This window comes from Cinclus cinclus, chromosome 24 (assembly GCF_963662255.1).
Source record: "Cinclus cinclus chromosome 24, bCinCin1.1, whole genome shotgun sequence".
NCBI lineage: Eukaryota > Metazoa > Chordata > Aves > Passeriformes > Cinclidae > Cinclus > Cinclus cinclus.
Genome location: NC_085069.1, coordinates 4,387,356 through 4,414,406, shown reverse-complemented (window position 1 = coordinate 4,414,406; position 27,051 = coordinate 4,387,356). Strand labels below are relative to the sequence as shown.

The 27,051-nt window shown below is 58.8% G+C and overlaps 6 protein-coding genes across 8 annotated transcripts; 4 read left to right on the top strand and 2 right to left on the bottom strand.

Moving 5' to 3' along the window:
• Positions 1–86: 86 nt before the first annotated feature.
• Positions 87–1,810, top strand: HSD17B1 (hydroxysteroid 17-beta dehydrogenase 1). The gene is made up of 6 exons (XM_062507822.1): positions 87–216; positions 350–511; positions 803–982; positions 1,059–1,152; positions 1,253–1,436; positions 1,507–1,810. The coding sequence occupies exons 1-6, from the start codon at positions 87–89 to the stop codon at positions 1,675–1,677; spliced, it is 921 nt and encodes a 306-aa protein (XP_062363806.1). The 3' UTR covers positions 1,678–1,810.
• A 91-nt stretch (positions 1,811–1,901) lies between these two features.
• On the top strand, positions 1,902–5,971 carry COASY (Coenzyme A synthase). Its single transcript, XM_062507818.1, has 9 exons — positions 1,902–2,627; positions 2,939–3,153; positions 3,307–3,438; positions 3,643–3,832; positions 4,195–4,259; positions 4,817–4,901; positions 5,027–5,124; positions 5,214–5,360; positions 5,626–5,971. The coding sequence occupies exons 1-9, from the start codon at positions 2,012–2,014 to the stop codon at positions 5,680–5,682; spliced, it is 1,605 nt and encodes a 534-aa protein (XP_062363802.1). The 5' UTR covers positions 1,902–2,011; the 3' UTR covers positions 5,683–5,971.
• A 126-nt stretch (positions 5,972–6,097) lies between these two features.
• On the top strand, positions 6,098–9,689 carry MLX (MAX dimerization protein MLX). Of its 3 annotated transcripts, XM_062507820.1 has the most exons (8): positions 6,098–6,148; positions 6,439–6,475; positions 6,610–6,699; positions 7,131–7,237; positions 7,453–7,552; positions 7,815–7,914; positions 8,153–8,354; positions 8,467–9,689. In XM_062507820.1, exons 1-8 carry the CDS (start codon positions 6,104–6,106, stop codon positions 8,521–8,523), a joined length of 738 nt encoding a protein of 245 aa, XP_062363804.1. In that variant the 5' UTR covers positions 6,098–6,103; the 3' UTR covers positions 8,524–9,689. The 3 variants fall into 3 exon arrangements, with proteins under 3 accessions (XP_062363804.1, XP_062363805.1, XP_062363803.1); XM_062507821.1 differs by lacking the exon at positions 6,610–6,699 and having other exon boundaries at positions 6,104–6,148; XM_062507819.1 differs by lacking the exon at positions 6,098–6,148 and having other exon boundaries at positions 6,186–6,475.
• Positions 9,690–10,197: 508 nt separating this feature from the next.
• PSMC3IP (PSMC3 interacting protein) lies at positions 10,198–11,595 on the bottom strand. The gene is made up of 8 exons (XM_062507823.1): positions 11,522–11,595; positions 11,335–11,441; positions 11,180–11,269; positions 11,002–11,113; positions 10,743–10,888; positions 10,564–10,617; positions 10,423–10,482; positions 10,198–10,343 (listed from the first exon to the last, which is right to left on the bottom strand). Exons 1-8 carry the CDS (start codon positions 11,550–11,552, stop codon positions 10,284–10,286), a joined length of 660 nt encoding a protein of 219 aa, XP_062363807.1. The 5' UTR covers positions 11,553–11,595; the 3' UTR covers positions 10,198–10,283.
• Positions 11,596–12,902: 1,307 nt separating this feature from the next.
• RETREG3 (reticulophagy regulator family member 3) lies at positions 12,903–19,554 on the bottom strand. Its single transcript, XM_062508494.1, has 9 exons — positions 19,352–19,554; positions 18,731–18,837; positions 17,560–17,590; positions 16,356–16,482; positions 15,578–15,662; positions 15,035–15,172; positions 14,498–14,577; positions 14,011–14,143; positions 12,903–13,534 (listed from the first exon to the last, which is right to left on the bottom strand). Exons 1-9 carry the CDS (start codon positions 19,552–19,554, stop codon positions 13,101–13,103), a joined length of 1,338 nt encoding a protein of 445 aa, XP_062364478.1. The 3' UTR covers positions 12,903–13,100.
• A 238-nt stretch (positions 19,555–19,792) lies between these two features.
• TUBG1 (tubulin gamma 1) lies at positions 19,793–26,790 on the top strand. Its single transcript, XM_062508061.1, has 11 exons — positions 19,793–19,893; positions 20,110–20,222; positions 20,752–20,919; positions 21,189–21,257; positions 22,048–22,127; positions 22,719–22,845; positions 23,535–23,621; positions 23,832–23,981; positions 25,289–25,441; positions 25,715–25,876; positions 26,094–26,790. The coding sequence occupies exons 1-11, from the start codon at positions 19,845–19,847 to the stop codon at positions 26,289–26,291; spliced, it is 1,356 nt and encodes a 451-aa protein (XP_062364045.1). The 5' UTR covers positions 19,793–19,844; the 3' UTR covers positions 26,292–26,790.
• Positions 26,791–27,051: the final 261 nt, after the last annotated feature.

Below are 27,051 nucleotides of genomic sequence, written 5' to 3'. Positions count from 1 at the left end.
GGAGGTGGGTGGAGGGGCCCTGAGATAAGGCAGCAGACACAACACAGTGGCATGGGGCGGGGGGACCCCCTTCCCAGCCCTCTTAAATGGCATGGCACTGTTGGCCGGCACTGCCAGCCATGGAGAGAACCACGGTGCTGATCACAGGCTGCTCCTCAGGCATCGGCCTGGGGCTGGCTGCACGCCTGGCAGCCGATGCTGCTCACCGGTTCAAAGGTAAAGGGATCGATGCTGCCCCAGGGGATCCCAGGTGGTCTCTGGGCTGGGCCAGGCAGCTCCTCACCAAGGAGAGACAGAGCCTGGGGATGGGCTGGGGTTGGTGCTGCCCACGGCCACATTCTCTCCCCAGTTTATGCCACCATGCGTGACCTAGCCAAGGGTGAGCGGCTGCTGGAGCACCTGGGCGGCTGCTGCCCTGACACGCTGGAGGTCCTGCAGCTTGATGTCACTGACCCATGCTCGCTGGCAGCTGCTGCACAGCGGGTGCAGGGACAGCCGCTGGATGTGCTGGGTATGGCTCTTCCCGGTGCACCCCCAGTGTCCCTGGGGTGGCTGAGGAGACTTCTCAGGGGTCACAACCCTCCCCAGGACATTGGGAGCAGATGCCAAATGATGGGAGGTACAGGCAGTGGAGCACGATGTGTTTAGCAGGGTAGAGGTGCAGTAGATGGATTTGGGGGTGCCAAGGGCCGATCAGCAGGGAAAGGCTCTCCCATTTCTGCCTTCTGGCACTTGGTGGTGTGCGGGGCTACAGTCACTGGCTGACTGCCCTGTGCCCAGCTGATGGCACCATGCCTTGCAGTCTGCAATGCAGGGGTGGGACTGATGGGACCGCTGGAGACCTGCTCTGACCAAGCCATGAAAACTCTCTTCGATGTGAACCTCTTTGGGGCTGTCCGCACCATCCAGGCATTCCTGCCTGCCATGAAGAGCCGCAGGGCCGGGCGGATCATTGTCTCCAGCAGCATTGGGGGGCTGCAAGGTGGGACCCCCAGCACCCTGTGGCACAAGGAGCCGCGGGGAAGAGCTCTGGTGCTCAGGGTGCGGCTCTGCCCCAGGGCTGCCCTTCAATGCTGTGTACTGTGCCAGCAAGTTTGCAGTGGAGGGGCTGTGTGAGAGTCTGGCCATCGTCCTGCGCCCCTTCAACATCCAGTGAGTGCCGGTGATGCCACGGGGCCTGAATCCTGCCCGCCGGGATGGGGGGAATGCCCGGGCGGGGGTACGGTGGCAGCTCATGAGCTCCCTCCCGCAGCCTGACGCTGGTGGAGTGCGGGCCCGTCCACACCAGCTTCCTGGCCAACCTGCAGCGCCCCGACCCTGAGGGCAGCGAGATGCGGGGCCTGGACGCCGAGACACAGGGGCTATACCGCCGGTACCTGGGGCACTGTCAGAGCATCTTCCGCGACGCGGCCCAGGAGGTGGAGGAGGTCCTGCCGGTAAGTCGCCGCGGGGCGGGGGTGGTCGTGGGTCGTGCCGGAGACGGTTCTGACCCGTCTGCGGTGCCAGGTTTTCCTGGACGCCATCGGCAGTCCCTGCCCACCCCTTCGCTGCGCCAGCACCCAGCTCCTGGCCCCGCTCTGGCGCCTGCGGCTGAGCAGCCCCGACGGCTCCGCGTACGTCCGCGCCATGCACGACTTCGTGTTCGGCGGCAGCGAGGCAGGCGGGGACCAGCCCTGAGCGGAGCCACCACAACACCGGAGCCGCTGCCATGCGAACCCCCAGTCGGGACCCGGGCTCGGTGGCGTGCTCGGTGGCGCCGTGTCCCCAATAAAGCCCTCTGCAGCCGCACGGTTCCGGTTCCGTCCCCGTCACGCCGCGCTCCCGCGGAGCCCCCGGGCTCGTTCCGCCCTGCGGGGCGGGCGGGGCTGCACTGGGCCCGGTTCTGCCGGTCTCCTCCCCCCGCGGGCGGAGCCGGGCGCGCCTCCCGCCCGCGGCGGGGCTGCCCGGGAGGCGGTGCTGTTCCGGTCCCGCTCCCGTCCCCGTTCCGGTCGGCGGCGCTTCCGGCGGGGCAATGCCGCCCTTCGCCTCGGGGCTGCTGGTGCTGACGGCGCCGCTGCCCGCGCTGCCCCGGCGGGCGGCGGGGCTGGTGGCGGCGGCGGCGGGGCTGGTGGTGGGGCCGCTCTACGTGCATCTGCAGCCGGGGCTGCGGCTGGGCGGCCCCGCCGCCGCTCCCGCCGCGCCGCCCGCGGGCCCCGCGCTGCTGCGGGCTCTGGCCGCGCTGTACACGGCGGCGGCGGCGCGGCGGGGGCTGGATCTGCGCGTCCTGCTCGACCCCGGCCGCCGCCTGGCACGGCAGCCTCGCGTCCTGCTGGCGGCCGCTGCCGAGGAGCCGGGTCCGCCGGAGCCGGTGCAGCTCGGGCTGCAGCGCCTGGCCGCGGCTGTGTACGGCTGCCCGCCGAGCCTGCCCGCGCTGCTGCTGGGCGAGGACGGCGCGGGGGACGCCGGGGGCGACCCCGAGGGGGACCCCGGGCCGGCTCCTGACGCGACCCTCCCCGAATTCTTGGACGTGGCCGTTGGCGGCACCTTCGACCGGCTGCACGGCGCCCACCGGCTCCTGCTCAGCGCCTGCTGCCTCCTGGCCCGGCGGCGGCTCCTGGCCGGGGTGGCCGACGGAGACCTGCTCCGCCGTGAGTCCGGGGCGGCCGTGGCACTGCGTGGGGACGAGCCCGGTGCTGCCCGGGGCAGGGCAGTGGTCTGGGGGCCCAGTAACAAGTAAAGTCCTGGCAGCCAGGACCAAGGTGGTACCATCCAGGCAGAGCGTCCGTGGGGATCCGGTGCGGACCTGGTGTCCTGCCCACAACCAGCAAGGTGTACAGGTGCAGCGAGGGCAAGGGGAGGGGGAGGCAGCGTTCAAAGTCCCAGCCGGGTGTTTTCTCCCATCTGTCGGTCTTGCTTTTCCGTCACTCTTGTGCTTCTCCACCCTCCTGGCACCCGGCAGACAAGGTCCTGCCGGAGCTGATCGAGCCATACGAGCTGCGGGCGGCAAAGCTGCGTGAGTTCTTGGAGGATGTGAAGCCCTCACTGTGCTACGACATCGTGCCTCTGGCAGACCCCTTCGGCCCCTCAATCACAGATCCCGACCTGCAGTGCCTGGTGGTCAGCGAGGAGACCCGCCGGGGAGGGGAGGCTGTGAACAGAAAGAGACTTGAAAATGTAATTCCCACATTGGAGCGGGTTGGGCTATTCCTGCCCACCCTCTCGTCTTGCCTGATACTGCCTAGGGGCAAATTTGGTCTTGATCTGCCCCTTCCCTCTGCTTCATTCTCATGCCCTTGGGAGCCCTTGGGGGCTCCCTTCTCTCATCAGGGGCTCCCTGAGCTGGCTCTCCATGAAATCCAATTGATGAAGGACCCCAACCGCAGTCAGAATGAGGAGGAGAAGATCAGCTCCTCCAGCCTCCGGCAGAGGCTGCTGGGGACACTGCTGCAGCCCCCACGGGTGAGGGGGTCCTGCAGAGCCACAGCTGCAATGGGAGTGCCCAGGAGAAGGGGTGGGAGTCTCGGGAGTCAGAGTGTTTGGAAAGACTGCCTGCTGCTCTGCAGGCCAGAACCTTTCATGGCCATCTCCAGGCCAGGTGTCAGGATCCTTCTCCAGCAAAGCCCTGTTGTCTGTCTGTTGCCATGGCTTTCCTCTTTCCCTTAGCAAAACTCGGCTCTGCCACTGCGCCCATATGTGATTGGCCTGACTGGGGGAACTGGAAGCGGGAAAACCTCCATTGCCAAACTCCTGGGGCACCTGGGTGCGTTCGTCATCGACGCTGACAAGCTGGGCCATGCCGTCTATGTCCCTGGTGGCCCAGCCTATGAGCGAGTGGTGGCAGCCTTTGGGGCAGGTAGAGTCACTGGAGGCTGCAGGGAGGAGGAAGGGGCGGGAAGGGTGTCCCAGCATCTCAGAGAGCCCTGGCCTATGCCCCCCTGCCACCCCCCCCTCCCCCCCAAAGGGTTTCAGGCTTCCCAGGTGTTGTGTGTCCCATGTCAGAGCTGCTGGTGGGGAATGATGAACCAGGCTGCTGTTTGCCTGGAAAAAGTTCTTCCCTGTCCTTTTCAGGAATCAGGTGAAGAGCTGCCAGGTGAGGTGTTACAGCCCTTTTCTGCATGCTCTTGAGAGCCCTATGCCAAAGCCTTTTCCCCAGCCTAGGCTCGCCACAGGGATGGGAGTTGTTCCTCCCAAACCTGTTGTGCTTCTGCCTTGCAGAGATCCTGAACGAAGATGGAACGATTAACAGGAAAGTCCTTGGGGCAAAAGTGTTTGGAAAGCAGGTAAAAGCAGGTTTATTGTAAATACTTAATGCTGTGAGTGGAGGCTGTTCTCTCCTCTTGTGCCAGGGGTTTTTAGTTTTCAGCCCTTTGAAATGATGACCCCTTCCTGGCAGTATTTCCTGACAGTGGCATGGGGACAGGGTGGGACAGATCGTATCTCTGCAGCTGAATCAGCATCTCTGCTGGACACATTGCTCTTTCCCTGCAGCTGCTGCTGCCTCCCTGTTCCCATCCCTGTCCCTGTTGCCATCCCCATCTCCTCTATACCATGCTTTCCCTTCACCCAGCGCAGAGCAACAGACCTGACAAACACAGCCAGTGGTTTCTGCCCCTTTTACACAGGGGGGCTCGGTGGCACCTTGCCTTTACAGGTGCTCAGTCTCTTGCCCCAGGCCAAGGTGGAGGCAGCTCAAGAGGTTTCCTGGATAGACAGGTCTTTTGTGGGACCTGCTGCAAGGGGAGCCTGCTGTGCTTCTAACACCCCCACTCTCCTGGCTGGTTACACAGGGGTTCTGAGGGCAAGACTGAATGTCAAATTCCACTGTGGTCCTTTCTAGGAGTGTCTGAAGAGCCTGACAGACATTGTGTGGCCTGAAATAGCCCAGATGGTGAAGGAGAGAGTCAGGGAGGCTGATGCTCAAGGTAATGGGGGTGGCTCTGTGGCAACCTCAGCTCAGCAGTGAAACATCTACACTGCAGGAAGGTGGGAGTGAGCCCAGGCTGCTGCCATCCTTGGCCGGACACCAAGTAATGCCCTTGTTCCTTAGGGAAGGCCGTGTGCGTGCTGGATGCTGCTGTGCTGCTGGAGGCTGGCTGGCAGGCCATGGTCCACGAAGTGTGGACAGCCATCATCCCGGAGGAGGAGGTGGGCAATGCCCTGGGCCCCTCACTTGCTGTCAGGGCTGGTATTCAACCTCCCCCAAAGCACCTGAGTGTCCTCTGTGTCCCTGGCAGGCCGTGAGGCGCATTGTGGCCAGGGATGGGCTGACCGAGGAGGCTGCTCGGCACCGGCTGCACAGCCAGATGACCAACAGGCAACGGGTAGAGCAGTCACAGGTGGTGCTCTGCACCCTCTGGGAGCCGGACATCACCCGCCAGCAGGTGAGCCTGGGGCTGCTGCAGCACCAGGAGTGTTCCGGGTGATTATGACAGGAACTGAAGGGCTCAGTGCCGTGCTCGGGCCGTGCCTGGTGTGCCTGGGTGTGCTGTTCACCATCGAGGCTGCCACAAGGGGTAGATTTGGGGATGTGAATTCAGCCGGGACGGCAGAGGTGTGCGACTGTCGTGTGACACTCCTGCCCCGAACCGAGGCACCGCTCACCTTACCCGTGGGCTCTGAGGTGTTGCCCGGACGGTTCTCCGGCAGGTGCAGAAGGCCTGGGACCTGCTGCAGCAGCGCCTGAGCCCGGAGCCCAGCTCGTGAGGGACTGTCCCGTACGGCCCCGGTGAAGCTCCGTGTCCTGCCACCACTGCCCACGATGAGCCAGCGGACGGAGCAGCGTGGGACCGAGACCGTCGGCCCCGTCCAGCTCTGGCGAGGATCCGGGGCGTCCTACGGTCCCCCGGTGAGGGGGAACCCTGCAAGGCTGAGCCCCGCTGGGTGACAGTAAAGAGGCTGCTCCTGCAGTGCGTGTCCGTGCGCCGCTGCCCGTCCCCGCTCCCGTGCCGGCCCCGGTTCCGCGGGGCTCGGTGTGGGACTCCAGTACCCAGAAGCACCCGCGGCGGCGACGTCGTGCCCGTGGCGTCCGGCGCGCGCGGGGGTGTGCGCGGGCTCCCCCTGGCGGTGCGGACAGCCCGCGTTCCCCGGCAGCCGCGCGGCGGTCACATGACCGCGCGGGCGGAAGATGGCGGAGCCGCCGGGTGCTGCGGCCGAGGACTCGTGGGGGAAGGTGGGGCCGGGAACGGGTCGGGCCGGGCCGCCGGGTGCCGCGGGGGCGCCGGGATGGGGCTCATGGCGGCCGGGCAGGGTGAGCGCCGGGCTGGGGGTGTGGGGGCTGGGAGCGCACACGAGTCAGTGCCTGGGCGAGGGGCGGTGGCCAAAGGCCGCGGCGGAGCCGCAGCTCGGGGGTGGCGGGTGCTCCTCGAGCCGACCGAGCTCTTGGGGGGGCTCCCGGGCGCGGGCCGCGGTCGCCGTCCCAGCCCCACTGACGTGTTTCCTCCGCCCGCTGGCCCCGTGCAGGTGGACGCGGCCTACGGCGACAATGGCCTGGAGTCTGGTAGGTGCCCGGGCTCCACCGGCCCGCACCACCCCCGTTCGTGGGTGGCAGCGGCTGCCCGGGGACACCCCTCATGTCCCTGCGCGAGGTCATACCCCACGTTGGGCACTGACCCCGGGACGCTCTTCTTCCAGCACTCTTCATGGAAAATGCCCGGAAAGGCAGCATAGTGTCCCGGGCCAACAGCATCGGCTCCACCAGTGCCTCTTCTGTCCCCAACACAGGTGGGGTTTGTCCTCCGTGACTGCGTGTTTCTGCTCGCTGGGGAATCCGGCACGTGCCGGGCTCCAGGTCTGCCCTGCACCGAGAGGGTGAGCGTGGCTGGGCAGGATTCCTATCCTGAGGAGAAAGAGTATGAGGAAGGCAGTGGGAACAGCATCAGGGTTCTGTGGTTTCCAGCAGGGTTTGGAGTCAAGAATCACTCTAGGCACCTTCCCAAGGCAGATACCAGCATCTGCCTGCTGCCCAGCTCCCCGAGGAGAGGGAAGGGGTTGCCAAGGCTCTTTGGAAGGCTTTTCTTTGGCTCAGCCTGCTGTAACTGAATGGGGCAGGGGCTATGCTGAGCTTGGCCACAGCTGTAGTGGTCCTTTGAGCTATCTTGTGCCTCTCCTCGTGACTCTGTCTCCCCACCCTCAGCCACACTCTGTCCCCACAGATGATGAGGATAGTGACTACCATCAGGAGTCCTACAAGGAGTCATACAAGGACAAGCGCCGCCGGGCACACACCCAGGCTGAGCAGAAGCGCCGAGATGCCATCAAGGTGAGGCAAGAGGCAGTAGGCAGTGCTGGAGTGCTGCTGCCAGCCTGCTCCAGCACCCCGATCTTCCAGCACTTCTTTTTTGCTGCTGGATCTGCCCTCCCTCCACGTTTGTGTGCTAAGAGCTGGCCTGGCTCTCACGGGCTGTATTGTGGGAGCTGGGTGTGGACCTGGCCTCACAGGATGAGCCCACACTCTGTGGCTCTACTTCCCTGCAGAAAGGCTACAATGACTTGCAGGCCATCGTCCCCACCTGTGAGCAGCAGGATTTCCCCATCAGCTCACAGAAGCTGAGCAAGGCCATTGTGCTCCAGAAAAGTGAGTCCCAAGGGCAGGAGGGAAGGAGGTACTATCAACCCCCAAAGCTCCACCCTAGAGGTGTGCAGGGAAAAGTTCAGCACCTTAGAACCTTCTGGTGTGATGAGGCTCTGGGGAGTTTGGGTGCTGCTCACCTGCATTCACCATCCCCAGGGGAACTGGGTCAGTGGGAGGTGATGGTGCCCCAGCTCAGGCACCTCTCATGGGGATCTCGGTGACCCGTGTGTGCTCCCAAATCCTCACTCTGTGTTTTCATGTTCAGCAATTGACTACATCCAGTTCCTGCACAAGGAAAAGAAAAAGCAGGAGGAGGAAGTTTCTACCCTCAGGAAAGATGTGATGGCCTTGAAGATCATGAAAGTGTAAGGGAAGAGCTGTCAGGGTCATGCCCTCTAGTTCGTGTTGTTCCCTTACATCCTTACAGGGTTCTGTAGTGGCTCCCCATCTGGGGACAGGCCTGGAGCTTGGAACCAGGAGCAGGAGCTGGGTGTGGGAATTCAGAGCTGGGAGCAGGAGCTGGATGTGGGAGCTGGGAGTGGCAACTCAAGTGTGAGGTGTGGAAGTCTCACTGCTGACCTTAATGTGCCGTGCTTGTTTCAGAAACTATGAGCAGATTGTGAAAGCTCATCAGGACAACCCAAATGAGGGGAAGAATCAGATCTCTGATGAGGTGAAATTCAATGTTTTCCAAGGCATCATGGATTCCCTGTTCCAGTCTTTCAACGCTTCAATCTCTGTAACGAGTTTTCAGGAGCTCTCAGCGTGTGTCTTCAGCTGGATTGAGGAGCACTGCAAGCCCCAGGTGAATGCAAGGCTGCAGAGGGGCTGGTGCCATGGCCAAGGAAACAGAGACAATGGCACAGGGGTGGCTTTCCCTCCACAGACCAACTGACCATGTCCTCTCTCTGTCACAGACGCTGCGGGACATTGTCATCGGGGTCCTGCACAAGGTGAAGAGCCAGCTCTACTGAGCCTCCCACGCAACTTCTGTGCCCATGAGGACGGGGCACTTATGCCCAGAAGCCTGGGTGTCAGGCACCACCCTGGGCCCTCTCCCTTGTGGCTGTTTTTAAGGTTCTCTGAATTATTTATTGTATTCCTTCTGAAGCCCAGCAGTGGCTGTGCAAAAACTGCTGCTCCACTCAGTGCCACCAAATCTTTATAGGGACTGGGCAGGAGGGGACGGAAAGGTGATGGGGAGCAGAGTCTCTGGCTCAGGCAGTGCCATGGGGTTGCCTGTGCCACTGACTCTCCTTGCAGAGCTGATCCCAGAGCAGCTCTATTCTGTGCCCTGAGCCCTGTGACGCCCCTGCTGTCCCTAGGATGGGAAAATGTGACAAATGCATACTAAAAACAATGGGTTTCTGATATAGCAGTAGGAATTGCTTTTCCCTAACCCACTGGGCTGTGTGCCCTGTCTCTCTGAAGCAGCTGTTTTGAGTCAGCTATTGTGTTTTAGAGGAGCCTGGCAGTGCTGGCAGCAGGATGAGCCCATCAAGAGTTGGGAGCTGTGGCCCTGGCAGCACATGCTAGGGCCTTGATGAACCCCAAGTGCTGCTGCAGCTGTAAGTCCCTGGGACGGAACACAGGAAGTTCCTGCAAGTGCTGGAACACCTCTCCTTTTTGGAAACAATGGCTGTACTGCACAGGGAAGTTCTGCAGCTGTAGCACAGTATGGCCATGTGCACTTGCTGCTGCTCCTTAAAACTTTTATACACACATACATGCCCAGCCTCAATTTCATTTTTATTGTTGTAAATTTTGAAATGGTCCCAAAGTGCTGCCTGTGCCAGATGTAGAGGCAGCTGCTATAAGGGACATGTTTGACCTTGTACCATGCCCAGTTTGGGTCACAGCTCTGCCTAGGTGAGGGTTGGTCACTGTCCAGAGTGATGGGACCAGTGTGCTGCCAGCAGCAGGGTTTGTTCTCCATAACCATGTTTGTGCTCCTGCTCCAGGGGCACATCCAGGGAATGTTTATTTCAGGCAATTTTTCCAGCACTGAGGAGGAAGTGCTGCCTCCTGCCTTGGGAAGAGGATGTGGAATTTTACAGACCTCACATGTGAAAGTGATGTATTTTTCTATCGTGAAAAGTAATTAAATAAATTTTGCTGAATGTTTTAACAATTTTTCTGATACAGAGGTCCTGGAGCTGTGTCTGAGAGCTGGTGATTTCCAGAAGCCCATTCCAGCCTCTGGCTCAGGCTACCCTCTCCTGGCTCCTGCCCTCCCCACTCCTCACTCCAGGCCTAAACCCTGCCCTGACACCTTCTGAAAAGACAAACACCACAGGGATGTGCAGCTGAACCAAAATCCTGGTGTTTAATGGATCATATTCTCATGTGACCACTCTGGCACACAGCAGGAAGCAGCTACAACACATACAGAGCTCTGCAGCCCAAAGAAGCTCTTGCTGCCATTCCTTACCAGAACACCAGGGACACAGCACCCCTGCCCCCACGTGTCCCCTCAGCCACATCAGACCACAGCCAGGCAGCTCCGTGTACTGGGGGCAGGAAAAAATAACATTCCACTGCAAGGAGAGGGCCAGTGCCAAGTTACTCCCACCCACCACCCTTCCAACTGCAAAACATTTTAAAACAAAAAGAAATAAATACACAGGACAAGCCTCAGTCCTGCAAAATGAGAAAAAGAACAACCCAACAGCCGTGTTTCAGAGGCAGCTCCACAGCAGCTTCTCCCCAGAATAATAAAGGCTCCCCCAGCAGCTCACACAGTTGCTGGCAGCATGACACCATGGTCCTCATCTGTCTCTATCCCAACCTCCTCCTGCATGGCACCAAGCAGATCAGAACAGGCTTAGGGTCTGGTTCAGCAGCCATAGGCACTACCCAGCCTCGGTACTTACAAAGAATTGCTTCTTGCTCTTGGGATACCCCTCCAGGATGGCATCCAGCAGCTCGGTGGCCTGGCGAGACAGGGCACGTGAGGGCTGTGGGCAGCAGTCCCAGGGGGGCCATCACCGCCCACCCGCACCACGGGCCGGTACCATCCGCTTCCTCCGGCGCCACTCCCGGTGGTACAGCTGCTGTTCCTGGCACACCTGCCAACAGCTCCGGGTCAGAGCCACCCCGCAGGGCTGTCGGGAGCCCCGACAAGCAATGTCTGTAAGGAAAGTGCTGGATCCTGGATCCAGACTGGCCCTGGGTTCAGACAGCAGCTTTTCACCTTCTCTTTTTCCTCTGGAGTCACGTGGTTGGTAGCAGACTTAATCCTCTCCAGTTTCTCGGTGTAACTGGCACAGTCTTTCCTCAGTGCCTCGATCTCCTTGGCAATCTCAGGGGTTGTCATGGAGCTCTTCAAGTCCTTCACCTCTGGGAAGGTGGCACCGGTCATTGGCTGGGCTGCCACCCTGCACCAGGGCACAGCTGCCCACGCCCTCGGGGATTCCGCGGTGCCTCGGGGCAGCCCGTCCGGGTACACTCACCCGCCTCCATCTGCCGGCAGCTCTGCTGCAGCGCTTGCAGCTGGGCGGAGCGCGTGGCAATTTCCCCGTCCAGCCCGCGAAGCTCCGCATCGCTGGCGGCTGGGAGCTGCTCCTACGGGGAGCGGGGGGGTCAGGGGTGTGGGGCAAGCGGGGCCAGCGGCCGCCTCCGGGGACTCACCTGGTCAGCGAAGTAGATCTTCTGCTTCCCGTAGACCTTCTCGCGCACGCCGCCCTGCTGCGCCAGCTGCTCCAGAGCCTTCACCACGACCTGCGGGACGCAGCTTCAGCCGGGCCCGGGCCTGCCCCCCACCAGCCCGGCCCCGCCCCGCTTACCGCCTTGCCCAGCCCGTGCTCCCGCTGCAGGTTCCCGAAGGCATCCTGGGCGCCGTACGGGCGGTTCTGCTCCCGCAGGTACCGCAGCAGGACAGCGGTGGCGCTTCCTGAGGGACCAGCTCCGGTCACTGCGGCCTCCTGGGACCGCAGATGCCGCCCGGTGCTCCCCCGCCACTCCCGCACTCACCGCCCGTCGCGGCCTCGCGCCCTTTGCTCATCCCGCGGCCCCCGGAGCTTCCAACCCCGCTCCGTTCCCGGTTCCCGCGCCGTTCACGCACTTCCGGCGCGCCGCTCGCTCCCCGCCAATCGCGGCGAGGGCGGAGGCGCACCGCGATTGGCGGAGGGAACGCGCACCGCCGGTACCGGCCCGCCCCCCTGGGAACGGGGCCGCGCGCAGCCCGGGGTGGGAGCGGACAGCGGCCCGGCTGGCGGACAGGCTCCGCGTCCCCGGGCAGGCACTCACCGACCGGAACCGGCGCTCCCGCCGCGCCGTGAGAAGCGCAGCCCCCTCGTTCCCCCCACCTCCGCACCGGACGCGGCCAGCGGGGCTCGAGCCTGTATGGAACAACCCCGCTACCGACCTCCCCTTCCCGGCTGAGCCCGCCTCCCCGCCCTCGACCTCAGCCCCGGCACGGCCGGCGCAGTCGGATAGACAGTCAGACAAAGAGCAGGCAGTAACGGGGTCCCTGACGAGGTACGTTCTTAGCTGCACAAACGTGATCAGAACCGGGTCTATGGCTTAGGAAAAGTAATAGGGGCTCTCGGTAGGCAGAGGAAGGGTGGTTCTCCCGAGGGTCTGCTGGTTTGTTCACAGGACCGCAGCAGGCACGACCTCCTCAGTCACTGGTGGTCTAGGCTGCTGTCCCGGTCCGGTTCCCACTGCTGGAGTCTACCTGTGGAAGGCTGGAGGGAGCAAGGGCGCAGGAGACACACCACGGCCCTGTCAGCCCTGCTCTACCTCCTCCTTCCTCCAGGAAAACTGCCGGGGGATGCACAGCCTCTGCCCTGCCCACGGGAACGCACTGGAGCAGCACAGGGGTTTCCAGCAAAATGTTAGTTGGCTGTTAACAAAGGCTGTTAGTTCAGAAAAGCAACACAAGAGCAGGGGCTACACGTGGATGTTCTTGCAGGTGGTCTGGTGGTCAGAGCAGGTGTCTTATTGCCACTGAGCTCTTACAAAACAGCATCACCAGGAGCTGGAGACAAGGGAGCAGCCAGTCCAAGGAAAATACTGTGGCTGCACACCATCCCCAATGGACCAAGGGGCTTGGTTCCACCTGGAGCTGGATATTGCTGGGAGAGAAGACTTGGATTTGTGCACATAGTAGGAACTGAGACAGAACAGCATTAAGTCCCAGAAACCATGTCTGATAGGCTCTGTCCTGTTCCTCTGGTTAAACATCAGTGCCAGAACTCAGTGCACAATTGTTCCTGGCAATGCTGTCAGTCCCACTGGATTTGAGAGGTGCAGACACCAGATTTATTGTCTGAAAGAAAGTTTGGAGCAGGCAGCATCCTGTCAGACAGTGCAGGGTGATTGTGGAGCTATCCCATCAATGCCTCTTCCCTAGAGATTGCCAGTGTCCTTTATTTTAAAATCCAAGCGAGGCTACAGAGTCACAAGTCACAGTGGTGTACCCAGCCAGTGATGGCTGTCACATCACTTGGACTCACAGGAGACAATTGAGAGAACTGTGCAAGGCTTTTCCTTCTAGGATTCCCTCCATGATGTGCAAGAGAAAACCAGAGGGAAGTGACAGGATGGTTTACTGGCCCCGGGAGCCAGCGGGATCCAGCTGGTTCAGCTCGGACTGATCCAGCAGTTCAAAGTCATCCCCTTCAGCATCAGTGTCCAAGTCCAAACTGGCTGCTCTGAGCTGAGTCTTTGCCCCTCTCGGGGGATTGGTGCTGCGTGAGAAGCCTGGCTGAGGGGCTCCTGACAGTGCCAGCTGGATCATGCCCCTGGTGACAAAGCCAGTGATGTTGTTGGTGAGATTCTGCACTGATGGCAATGTGCTAAATTCCTCCTGCTCATATGGGAACTGCAAATCCTCTGTCCCTTGTGGGCGGTACGCCAGGCTCGGGATCCCAATGCTGGTGTCATCCTCATCCTCTATGCCGGTTGCTTCTGGGTTTATGGAAGGGAAGTCAGGGAGATCTCTGGCAAAAGATTCTTCTGGGTCACTGTGACCATCCAGGTCTGGAAGAGAAGAAAGTGCTTTAACTGCCAGTACTCACCAGCACCCACAGGCCCAGGCAGGAGCTGGGCCAGCACCTCCCCATGGCAGACTGTTGGGAGCTCACAACCACCCTCTCTTCAACATCTCCCTCCCCCCATCCCAACTGTGCAGATCCCATTGGCCTCACAGCTCACATGCAAAGAATGCTAGTGCTGAAGGAACCACCTGCTAGAGGGGAGCGCCAGCACCCACAACCAGGCTGGCAGAGCCGGATCTGCCTTTGCAGAGCTGCTGCCCTCGCTCCACTCAAGCACCACAGGAATGAAGGAGGACACTTCAGTTCTGAACAAAACAGGTAGTTGCAGCTCATTTCCAGCAGCAAGGCTGACATCAAACTGCCAGACTTCAGTGATGGGAGGTAACACATCCTCCCTTCAACCCATGACAATAGAGCCTACTTGATTTTCTATACCTTCCAGAAGCTGTTTCCTCTCACCTTCTGATCCTTCTGTCAGAGGTGTCTGGCCCCTTGAAAGGTTAAACATCCCATTTTCAGTATAGGAAACCTCAGCATCTGAATGCTCCGAGTCAGAGATGGTCAGTTCCTTGGCAACTACAGAATCATCCAGCTTTGAAACAGAAGATAAAATTGAAAATATCAGCACTAGAAAGGTCATCCCCATGCCTCAAGACAAAACAGATGATGGAGTGGCCTCCAGCTAAACCTGGCCCTCATGGGAGAGTGGTACCTGAGGCTCATTCACAATTACTGCACAGTCTAGGAGACTGTAGCTGGCACAAGCAGTTCTGGACATTCTTTAGTGGAACAGAATGGGAAAGACCTATCTGAAAGGACAGTGTCTTCATCTGCTCTCCCATCACTCTCAGCTCCACCATACTGGCACACAGCCAGATGCTGCATGTCCCCACAGTGCAGTTGTTCTTTCCAGCTGAACTCTTCCCTCTCCCAAAGGTTCCATTACCTTGGGGCAGAATGCAGCCAGCTCCTCTTCACTGTCACTCCCATCATCCGTGGCTTCCTGACCAAGGGCCCGGGCACGCACTGTTAGAAACCAGACACAAAGCTGTGACTGCTGCTGGGCCAAGGTTCTGTGCAGGACCAGAAAACCTCAAACTGCACATAGCAGAGCAGAGCCAGCTCTGTTCTACAGCAGAGCTATGATCACTTCTGACTGTGTCTGTAGCAGGTTTTTTGCTGAGATGAGTATGTATAGCACTCCCTCGCACAGAGCCTTTCCTCCTTTTTCCAGAAGAGAGAACACCCAGTTCTGGTAACCAAGAACTGAAGCAGCTCAGTGCTGTGAAAAGCCCATCACAGCTGCTTCCTAGGAGGTGGCTGCAGAGGCGGAACTGCCTCTCTCTCTTCCCAAGGCAGCTCCAAGAATTCGCCATGCCAGACATGCAGCCTGTACCACCCACCAAGGCCGGAGCCTCTGTTCACAGCCTGTTTCAGGTATCAAAGATCAAGGTGTAAAATCTTGAAACGGCACAGAACTCACGTTGCCTCTCGCGCTGCCTGGCTATCATGTATCCGCGGACGCTGAAGTCCAGCCGCTGCAGCACGGGCTCCAGCCGCAGGTACACGCGCTGCCCCAGCCTGTGGTACACGGCCAGGGGCCACAGCAGGACCAAGAGCACTGCAGCAAGCAGGAATGTGGGTTAGAAGGTTGTTCGGGATGCTGCGTGGCAAACATCCTGCCCGTTTCGTGATGCAGCACAACACACAGCATGGCAGATCTGAGCACTGAAGGCAGTGCTGTGGGAGACTGTTAGAACAGGTGCCATCACCTCTGCCAGTTCAACAAAATTGAGAGGCCGACTTTTTAGTGCTCAGCTCTGTAGCTACTAAGAACTCAGACATGTTCTCTCCAGACCAGACTTCGAGTCCTGGTCAAGAACCACCACATTCCTGGCACAATGTGTTGTTTCATATTTTAAAGCCATTCACACAAGCTTCAATTTTGAGCCCCATTCCTCGGACATTCAGCACCCACTCATCTCTTTTCACATGTAAGTCTGTACTGGCACAGAGATTTACTTACACAGCAAGTATGAGAGCAAGAGCCCAGGGATATACCGGCCTAGGACAGCCAGGAAAGTGAACACTCCACACACTAGAAGGCAAAACTGAAGACATAAGAGACAGTGAGTTTCCAGGGTTAAGCAGTAGGTTCACTCACTTCTTGACCATCTCAGCCCCTGCAAATTCTGGGTGAAGTCTTTGTTCCAAAGAGGGTGAAGCCTTCACAGTGTCCAACCATCTGCCGCAGCATGGGCACAGACTAAGGGGTATCTGCCCTCAGAGCCATAGGCAGGTGAGGCCTCCTGCCTCAGGGCAAGAGGAGCTTCCCAAAGCAGGGATACCAACAAGGAAGAGGCTGAACTAATGAGCTCTTCAAGGTGAAGAGGACAAGGACAGTATCACTGTGCTACAGGTTTCTCTTTCCATAAACTCTAAAAAAGAAGAAAGAGAAAGCTTGACACACTTTCTCAAGCTGTTAAAACCCAGCAAGGAGACAAGTTTCAGAGACACTTGAAAAGTCAAAAACCTACAGAAGGAGCAGCCACACTTTCACTTCAGCAGTGTAATCCACACACTGACATTCACTTTCTCCTCCCTCCTCCACAACCTGATTATTCTGCCTGTGCTTTACATTCTTCCCCACTACCTAATAAGCACAGTGTTGTGGGAGACCTCCCATGGCAACCTCCCATCCAGAAATGTGTTCAGCTAGTGCTGGATGCCAGCATAGGAAGATCCTCCTGGTCAGCAGAGGCTCCACACCAAACAGGTTATTTCTGAAGACTGTACATTCTCACCTTGCCAGGACTTTGCCTCTTGAAAATGAAGAGGTTACTTAAGAAGTTGGTCAGAGTCACCCATCCTTCAGCCAAATGATGACAGAGCTCTGGCACTCCGAGCAGCCGAGGGTGGACATATCCCCAGCTGCAGTGAAGGCAGAATTTGGGAACAGATATTCCTGCATCAGTGTCAGGGTTGAAGACCCTTGTTACAAATACTTCTTTCAATGCTTGCTTCTGTTCCCACCCAGCACGGAGCTCTAGAAATGAGGGTCACTTCCCCTCCAAGCAGTGCCCTGCCCAAAGCAGTTCATCTACAGCCATTCCAGCAGCATCCCAGTGCTCCCACAGCAGCTGAGGAGCAGGAATTTCAGTCAATGCCCTGAACCAGTTTCCATGCTGCTGGACGGAGTGCACAGTGCAGAGGCAAATCAAGTGAATCCATTTACTTTTTCTGTGTTTATCTGGTCAACTGCAGCCTCCAACTGTTCAGCTTGAGGTCTAGAAGCAGCTTTGCACCTCACTTCATATACTCAGTTACTCTGGAGGCCTTGAATTGGTCAGTTTTGTTAGTGCTGCTTAACTGCTAGTCATGAGTACCTGAAGGTTAGAAAGAGCAATTCCTTTTTTGCTTGGGCCTCTTACAAAAAATGAATAAAGACAATTGTCCTTTGGCACCAGCTCAGGTGATTTAATCAGGAACTGACATCCAGCACAGCCTGGCAGTGGCAGCAGGAAGGTGTGCCCAGCGAGGCAGGTATGAGCAGTGAGGCAACACCTCACCATTTCTCAACCCATTATTAATGCCACAGTCAGATCATAACTATGCAGAAACAACTACTGGAACAAGCCTGTTAAATATTCCCTATCAAGTTTCAGAAGACTTCATTAATTCCCACAGAAATGCTGTTTTCCTGCTACTGGAGACCCATACAAGAAGAATTGCTCCTAAAGCAGCACCTCTAACTTCAGGGTGCAGGGAACCAAGCAAGTGTATCTGGAGGCTGCTTGAAGGCAAAGTATAATAAATGGTTTGGGCAAGTCAAAAACTTCTCAAGACCACCTGACTGCATCTGGGTCTCCATTTGCCTTCCACTGAGCAGCTCCCAACTCCCTCCTCCCCCTCCTCCTCGCCCAAAGGAGCCAACATCCCAAGCATGTGCAGGTAACAATGCAGTATCACAGCAAAGTATCACAGCAGAGGAGTCAATTAGTTTCCTACCTCTCATTGTCTAATTCATCAGGTCTTGCCACTAAAATATTAAGAACAGACACTACATTAGTTGCAAGGAATTTGCCATGGGAATGCTTAGCTCTTGGGATTTAAGTAAAGCTTTAATGAGCTGGGGAACACCTGGAAAAGACATTAACTTTTAATTACAGGATGGAGACGCATCACTCCAAAACAAATCTTGAGTGTGTACGTGTGACAGTACAAGACTGCAACAGTCTCCCTGTTGATCCTTGGTGTCTGCTGAACACTAGAGGCTGCCCATTTCCCTCTCCCCCACTCCCTGCACACACTAGCTGGAGAGGAGGAACAGGATGGAGGAATCAGGGATTTAGATCTTCTGATACTTTCCCACCCAGGCTGGGACTTGAAAGGGAAATACCAGCCACCCTGAGAGATCAAATCAGAGGGATGAGGGAGCTGGACAGACTTCCTAAGAACGAGCCTGAGCCAAGCTCTGAAATGGAGAAAAGCTTTAATGTCTTCCCAGGAATGACAGAGAACATGGATTGAAGCAGAAAGCTGGGAGCTGAACTTGCTGGTTAGTCAGGGAACCAGCCCTGGGAACATGCAGACCCTCAACTCACACTGCTCCAAACTAACCTGTCCATGCAAAGCCAAGGGACCCCAAGCTGCTTGAAATGAGGGTGTTGATCAGTGTATTAATATCACAAATGTCACAACTGCTTTGGTTACTGAAAGCTGAAAACTAACTTCATTATAGCCATTCAGATGACTCTTCTCCCAAAGAAATATCTGATTAACAAGGCTGGGACTTGTCTTCATCCTAAACTGGATTATTATGGATTCTGAGGAGGAATCCAGACGAGTTCCATATATGCTTCAATTTCTCATTCTGGTACTGAATGCTCAGAAAGTGAATCACTGTGTCAAACCTGCACTAGGTCACGTACACCCTGTGGTTCAGGATTACAAGACAAATACCAGTGTCACAAGCACAAAAAGAACTTGTGTTTACACAGGTTAGAATATTCCAGCTCCAGAAAGAGCATGTCTGCAGTACTCTTGCAGCAATACTTCCGCTTTGCTTAAAGCAAAAGGCCCAGGTTTTAACAATGTTACTGCAGGCACTGCAGAGCCTGTACTTGTGGGGCTGGAAAGGAGGCTTGATTTGCTGCTATAAGTTCAAAATACAACTTACCACCAATTTCTGGCCAGATTTTGTGCTTCCACTGATCTAGACACACTACTACTATGAGGGTAAATGCAATCAGGAACAGCAAACGAAGGGAAGTCAGAGCAAAGAACCTGTGGGGAAGAAACGAATGAGTCAGTACCGAAGATCTTTGGTGAGACACAAAGGGGTAACACAAACCAGCCTTAAACCAGTCACTTAGGGGGAGAACTCAGCACCTGCTACCCAGTCACCACGCAGCGTGCCCCGGGGGCAGCTGCCAGGTGATCCTGGTTTGTCAATTTGATCCTCGTGTCAATTCTGCCCTGCTGTACAGCTCCTGTTCCAGACAAGTTGCCCTCCCTCCACTGCCACAGAACAGACTGAATTTTCCCGACTAGTTTGATGCTCTCAGGTAGAAGGAGAGCACGCGGATGGGGACGGGGCTGCAGCAAACCCAGCGCTCCTAGGTCCCTCCTGTCCGGAACGGGGCACGGACCAAATCCGCGGCCCCTTACAGACCGTTCCTCCCCGGGGGCAGCTCCCCCAAGCCCCCTCACCCCCGCAGCCCCGGCGATCGGGGCTCGGCAGAGCGCGTCTCCCGCCCGCCCTGCACGGCCCGGTCCCGGTCCCAACCCCGCCGCTCACCAGAACAGGCCGTGCACCACCACCCAGCACAGCGCGCTGCGGCCCGGCCGCTCCCACACCAGCGCGGCCTGCACGGCGCCCAGCAGCGGCTCGTAGGGCCCGAGGCGACAGCGCAGTGCCGCGCTCAGCGCCTGCACCCGCCGCTGCCGCTCGCCCGGTCCCGGTCCGGGTCCGGGCCCCGCCGCCGCTACCGCCGCCGCCATCGCTCCCTCACGGCGTCAACATCCGCCGGCTCGCCGCGCGCGCGCGCCCACCGCAGGTATGGCGGCCTCCTACCACCGACTGCAATCGCACCCTGTGCGCCGCCATCTTGGCGCAGGCGCGACCTGCACCTCCTGCCGGGACGCATGCGCGTTGCCAGGGTGCCGCCACCGGCGGAGGTGCTCGGGACTGGCCCGGAAGTGAGCATTGCGCACGCGCGCTGCCATTGGCGCCGGCGGGAGACGCGGCGGTACCGGAGGCAGGCGGGGCGCGGAGCGGAGCCTCGGCCGCGATGCCGCGGGAGATCATCACCCTGCAACTGGGCCAGTGCGGCAACCAGAGTGAGCGCGCCACGGCTGTGGCGGGGCCGGGGGAGAGCGCACCGGGCGGGGTCGGGATGCTGGGTGGGGGGGGGGAGCAGTTAGCGGGGCCTGTCTGGACGGGGCGGGACTTCAAGCGAATGGGGCGGGGCCTGCGGACCGGGCGCGCTCCGGGCCCTGCCCCGGTTCCCGGTCCTGGTCCCGCTGCCCGGCCCGTCTGACCGCGCCTCCCCGCAGTCGGGTTCGAGTTCTGGAAGCAGCTCTGCGCCGAGCACGGCATCAGCCCTGAGGGCATCGTGGAAGAGTTCGCTACCGAGGGCACCGACCGCAAGGACGTCTTCTTTTACCAGGTACCGGCGGCCCCAGGCCGTAGAGCGGGCACAACACGCGAAGTGTACTTCCGTGGTCCCCGCGGGGCTCCGTGCGCAGGCAGGTGCAGCTGGGCTGTGTGTGTGCCCATGCAGCCCCTTCCACAGCCCCCACGGGCACAGGGGCGGCTGGGCGGGGCGCTGAACGTGCAGGTGGGAGCGGCGGCTCAGCCCAGACTCCTGTTTATAGCCAGCTCCGGGCTCCCTACTGTGTTCCTGGTCTGTTGGTGGAGCGCTGTGGAGGCGGAGCAGAGGCACGAGGCTGTGGCTGCCATAGATAGTGTCTTATGTAAGCACGAGGAGTTTCCCCCCCCCCTCCCGCACTGGGAATGTTCTGGGGCACAGAGCTGCTACACTGAGGATAGGCTGCACAGGACCAGCCTCTCTTCTTTCCTCCTCGACAGGCCCAGCCATGTGGGGTTCACTTGTAGCCAGGGGATAGTTCTCGCTCTGGCAGTGGAAGTGGCACTGAGCAGCAGCAGCATAAACATCCTCTTGCTCCCATTTGTAGGCAGATGATGAGCACTACATTCCCCGGGCTGTGCTGCTGGACCTGGAGCCCCGTGTCATCCACTCCATCCTCAACTCCCCTTACGCCAACCTTTACAACCCAGAAAACATCTACCTGTCTGAGCACGGAGGGGGAGCTGGGAACAACTGGGCCAGTGGCTTCTCACAGGTACCAGCTCTAGTGCTGCTGGGTGAGACAGGGCAGCTCTTCAGTCGTGGGACTTTGTCCTGGCTCCCTCTTGTCAGCTCAGTCCCAGTTTCTGAAGAACACCTCATCAGTGGCAGGGACTGATGTCCCTGGGACTGTGTCCCTGTGCCCTGTGGCAGCCTGGGCACAGGACCACACTGCCAGTGTGACTCAATTTAACACTGAGCTTGAGCAGCTCTTCTCCGTGTTCTGTGAGAAAGAAACAAAACCAGTCCTGATCTCTCTTGCAGGGAGAAAAGATCCATGAAGATATTTTTGACATAATAGACAGAGAGGCTGATGGGAGTGACAGTTTGGAAGTAAGTAAACGGGATTTGGATTTGGCAGCACTGCCTGGTGTTTTCCCAGCTAGGCTGCTGCTTGTAAGGTTGAGCTCAGCACTCTGGTGGGCATAGACTTGCTCATTGAGTTTCTGGGACAGAGCACAGAACATGCAGAGAGGGGATCTAGGGACAGGAGGTCTGTCCATCCCCACTCCACCTTCCAGCCTGACCCAGAAGTTCTTTCACTGTTTGGTTGTGGGGCATTTTTCTTTACACTGTCCATGTGAACCCGTATCCTGTGTGCAGATATGTCAGGCTGTGACATGGCAGCAGGGGAAGGGAGAACATCAGCAAAACAAGCTGGCAGGAGATTGAAGTGCCTGCTGTGGGAGCTGAGCAGGTGGGAGCTGCCCTGGGGTCAGGCAGTACGAGCTTGGCCTCAGTCATTCTAGAAGGAGGGGAGGGTGTGAAGGACCCAGGAAAGGGCTGAGAACACGCAGTTCCATTTCCTGTGACGGACTGGACCCTGGAGGTGACATTGGAGCTATTCCAATTCTGTTCTGGGTAGGAGGAATCCTGAAGGCTCCCAGGCAGCTGTTGCACTTTGCAGGGTGTGCAGACGTGGGTCCCACTGTGTGGTCAGGAGTGGCCTGAGGAGCTGTGGCTGCTGCTGGGGTCAGTCTCTGCTGCATCCGTGCTCCCAGCTGCCACAGGGAGCTCTGGCCATGTCTGGCAGGTCTCTGCTGGAAGTAGTGGAGGTGACACATTGTCTGCCTACTCTGGGGCTGAGCTTCACCTTCAGCACCTGCCTTCTGCTTCCTTCCAGGGGTTTGTGCTTTGTCACTCCATCGCTGGTGGAACAGGCTCTGGTCTGGGCTCATACCTCCTGGAGAGACTGAATGACAGGTGAGCACAGCCCGGTCCCCTTCCCACACTGCGGTGCCTGGCCCAGCCTGGGCAGCCTGCCTGGAGCTGGAGCTGGAGAGCGCTGACTCAGAGCCACCACCCCCACCCAAACACTGCCTTGTGCAATCCCTGGCACGCTGCCTGCAGAAGGCTGGCTCCTGATACGCCTGGGGACTTCAGAGGCTCTGAAGCTGGACTCGTTCTGTCCAAGCCCTGTCTTCCTTCAGCCATTCTTATCAGGCAGCTGCCTGTGGACACCCTGATGGTGCAGGGGAGGGTGGGAGGCTCTGACTGAAGGCTGTGAGCTGCCATCCTGGCCTGTTTCAGCTTGCATCCTTCTGAAAAGTCTTGTGAGCAGCTGCTTAATCAGCCTGTGGATGGCTCGCCTCCCTGTAGCTTCTCTGGCAGCCTGCTCCTGTGCTGCTGGGGTAGGCATTGCTGGGACGCATTCTCTCCCTCCCTGGGAGCCACTCTGGCTACAGCTTTGGTGACTCACCCTGTCCTGAGCCCTGGAGACTGCTAAGGCAGCTTGTGGGAGGGGAGAGTGCAGCTTGATTGTGTTAACCCTTAAGATGCTGCACTTCTCACTAGGTATCCCAAGAAACTGGTGGAGACCTACTCAGTGTTCCCAAACCAGGATGAGATGAGCGATGTTGTCGTCCAGCCATACAACTCTCTGCTGACACTGAAGAGGCTGACCCAGAATGCTGACTGTGTGGTAAGAGGCCCATGGTGCAGCCAGCCCTGAGGAGACAGCCCTGTCCCCACATTTCAGAACTGCAGCCCATCCTGGGGCCAGCACTGTGTGCCTGCCGGCCCCAGGTGCAGCAATGAGCGTGCCCCAAACAGAAGGGTGAAGCAGATGTGGGACCCTCACTGGTGCTAACCTCTGCAGAGCTGCCTGGCATTTCTCCCTTGGATCCAGCAGATCTTCCCAAGGCAGTGAGGCCTTGCTGTGCTTCCTCTGTATAGCTGTGCTGCAGCCCATGCCTGAATGCAACACCTGTGTCACTTGCAGCACCCACAAACATCCCTGGCCAGGCAGCACCTTCAGCCTGCACCAGGCTCAGTCAGGTCTTGTCCCCCACAGCTGGTCCCTGCAGGAGGCAGTGGAGGAGCAGTTGCACTGGAGCTGCTGGAACTGACACTGCTACGCAGGGCTGGCCCGGGGGCAGAGCTCTTTGGGAGAGCATGGGGAGCACAGCCAGGAGGGAGGGAAGAGGTTCCATTGACGGTGTCAGTTACTTGCCACATATGAGTCAGTTTGTGGTTTCAAGTGTCTGCCACTTGCGCAGAGGGCTCCACTCGGGGCCTGTGTTGGACCACCAGTGCCCTGGGACACATGGCTAGGACTGCCCTTCCTTGGTTGCCACAGGGGCCCTTCACAGAGCCAGGTTTCTCTTACAGGTGGTTCTGGACAACACAGCCTTGAATCGGATCGCGACAGACCGGCTGCACATTCAGAACCCGTCATTCTCGCAGATCAACCAGCTGGTGAGAAGGACTTTTCCCTCAGGAGAAGCCAGCATGGGGTTTCCCTGCTGTGTTCAGTTGAGTCTGAACCTCCTTCATAGGCTGGGCTCAGGGTAGGCACCCTGGAGCTGTGAGTGAGGGTCCTGTACCCTTTCAGGTGCCCTGGCTTCCCTTGCAAGGCAAGTTTTGACATGCTCTGCAACCCTCTGCTGATCCTTTCCTCTTCCCTAGGTGTCCACCATCATGTCTGCCAGCACCACCACACTCAGGTATCCCGGGTACATGAACAATGACCTCATCGGGCTGATCGCCTCACTGATCCCCACACCCCGGCTGCACTTCCTCATGACCGGGTACACGCCACTCACCACCGACCAGTCGGTAAGGCAGCCCCAGGCTCTCCTTCCCATCCCCAAGGGCAGAGAAGCTGCCACACTCACCTTGCAGCATCTGTCAGCCCCGTCTTGTTGTGAGCTGTCACTGCACGTCCCAAATCCCAGGCCCATGTGCTCACACCACGTGAGTGCCGCATGTGCAATGAATCAGACGTGAGCAGGCAGTTGTGCTTGTGCCAGGCTACCTGCTGCATGCATCAGGGTGGCTGTCAAGATCATCATGGTCAGGACTGGCGAAAGCCATACTTAGCAGTGATGAGAGCAAGGGCAGGAGAGTGGCCCTGTCCTGCACAGTCCTGCCACTCCCGTGAGCCATCCATTGGCTTTGGCAATTTGGGTCCAAACACTAATGCTCATTGTCACTGATGGTGGGCTACAGGTGTCAGACCCATCCTGAAACTCAATCTGAGAATGAATTTGCCACCCCTCTGCACTTCAAGTGCTGCTTCTTGCATTTGGTTTGTCTCTAACCAGTCCCTAACCCCTCAAGGCAGTGGAGCAGTTCTGTTTCTGGAGGTGCTCACCTGCAATGGCCCACCACGGTCCGGAAGGAACTAACAGCTGCTCTTCTCCTCTCCCTGTGTGCATTTCCTCAGGATGTTTCTCAGAGAAGCAAATCTGAAAAACTGCTGGCTCTGAAAAGGGTATCAGTGTGTGATCTGTCCTTCAAGGGAGGAGTGCAGGCAGGGCTCAGCCAATGGCTCAACCAGTGCAGGAGAGGGCTGCCATCTCACCCAGCTGTCCCTGCTGTGGGCAGTCTGGGTGCTGGTCCTGGCAGGGGCCCCCCTGGCCAGTAGCAGCTGGGCAAAGCCCCAACAGCACTCGGGGAGGGCAATGGCCAGACTGCCCATGGCTCAGAGCTGGGCAAGGCAGGGAGGGCATGCAGTGGGGAACAACCCCTTTCCTGTTGATCCCCCACTGCTCCCTACCTGGCAGTGGGACAGGACCCACGTTTGACAGCAACAACATAAAACAGGTCCCTGTCCCTCTGTTCTCAGCTGAGCTTCGCCTCCAGTCCCTGCTGCAGGGTGGGGGCCAAGCAGCCCCTATTCTGGAGCCTCCACTGACACTCCATTTCTTGGCTTGGCTGTGCCTGTTGTGTGGTGTTGGGATTTCCCCATCCTGCATGTGGCTTTGCATGTGACTTCATCCCTGGGGTGAGGGTATCTCTGTCCAGCTGCCCCCTGCTCCTGTGTGTGTGTGTGTGTGTGTGTGTGTGTGTGTGTGTACCAGGCAGCAGGAGGGCAGGGAGCAGCACATCTGCTCCCTCTGACCCTTGGCTGGACTGTGCAGGTGGCCAGTGTGAGGAAAACCACAGTCCTGGACGTGATGAGAAGGTTGCTGCAGCCTAAAAACGTGATGGTGTCTACAGGGCGAGACAGGCAGACCAACCACTGCTACATTGCCATCCTCAACATCATTCAGGGGGAGGTGGATCCTACACAGGTGAGTTCCCATGGCTGTTCAGGTACTGATAGCCAAGGAGTGGCCCAGGGAAGAGCGTGGTCACCGTCCAGGGATTCTGGGGTGAGACTAGGCAGTGCCTGAGAGCCAGCCTCAGATTGCTCCTGTTTGGGCTTTGGCCTCACGGAAAGGCTGCAGTCGTGCTGAAATCCACTTTCCCATGGCTGTGCCTCCTTTGAGGAGCAGCTCCTGGGTCTGCTGCAGCCAAGCTGTTTGTCCCTCACCCCGCTGCCCTCGCTGTTGTCATCCCACCAGGTTCACAAGAGTCTGCAGCGGATCCGGGAGAGGAAGTTGGCCAACTTCATCCCCTGGGGCCCTGCCAGCATCCAGGTGGCTTTGTCCCGCAAATCCCCTTACCTGCCGTCCGCTCACCGCGTCAGTGGGCTCATGATGGCAAACCACACCAACATCTCCTCGGTGAGTGCCTTCCCTTCCAACGCCGGGCCCTGCAGCCCCAGACCTTGTGTCTCTTCAGTCTGGGCCTGTCACAAAGCCAAGGACAGGGGTGGGTGGTTCCCAGAAGGGCTCAGGTCTGGTCCAGGGTGCTCCCATCAGTCCTGCTCGCCAAGGTGTCCTACTCTTGAGAAGGGTCCCTGGGGAGCTCTGGCCCCTCTGACCCCACGCCGCTCTCCAGCTGTTTGAGCGGACGTGCCGGCAGTATGACAAACTGCGCAAGCGAGAGGCCTTCCTGGAGCAGTTCCGCAAGGAGGACATCTTCAAGGACAACTTCGACGAGCTGGACAACTCCCGGGAGATCGTGCAGCAGCTGATCGATGAGTATCATGCAGCCACACGCCCTGACTACATCTCCTGGGGCACGCAGGAACAGTGAGTGGCCTGCCAGGAGACAGGAAGGTCCCATGGCCACCCCCACGCACGCTGGCAGAGCTCATCTCTGCCGTGCCCACGTTTATCACCCCTCGGCACTGCCTGGCGCGGCAGAGCCCTCGCGCCGGCCGCACACGCCGCGCTCCTCTGCGGAAGGCCCTCTGCGAGGAGCCTGCAGCTCCTCAGCGGGGGACAGCCCCCGCCCCACTGTGTGCCCTGGCCCAGGACAGGACTGGGGCAGCTGTGTGCTCTGCTGGGAGGGAACCTCTGCCTGTGGGAGCAATACGTGCTGTAAGGAGGAGAGTGACCCTGGGGCTGGGAATAGGCCTGGCTCCCTGAGTTGGGTGCACACAACCCTCGTGGCCAAAGGCTCCGTGTGGCTGAGCTAGTCCTTGCCCTGGGCAGGAGCCTTGTTCCTCCTTGGCCAGTTCAGGCCTGGGGCACGGGCTGTATCTATATTTTTGTAGGTTATTTTGCTTTAATAAAGGCTGTTCCTGCACTGATGCTACCTGCGTGACTCCAGATTGAACAGCCAGGCAGGGAAACCGGATGCAGAGAACTGGGGCTGGTGCTTGGCTTGTCTGACCAGCCAGCTGGCCCCATGGCACAGGGGCGCCATGGCCACTGCTCAGCAGCACATCCTGGGGTGTGCAGGGCCAGCTTTGCCAGCTGGCAGTGCCACAGGGCCCAGGCAACACTGGGCGATTGCTGCAGCAGAGCCAGAAATACTGGCAGGACCTGCTGGCATGGCTGACCAGGGCTGG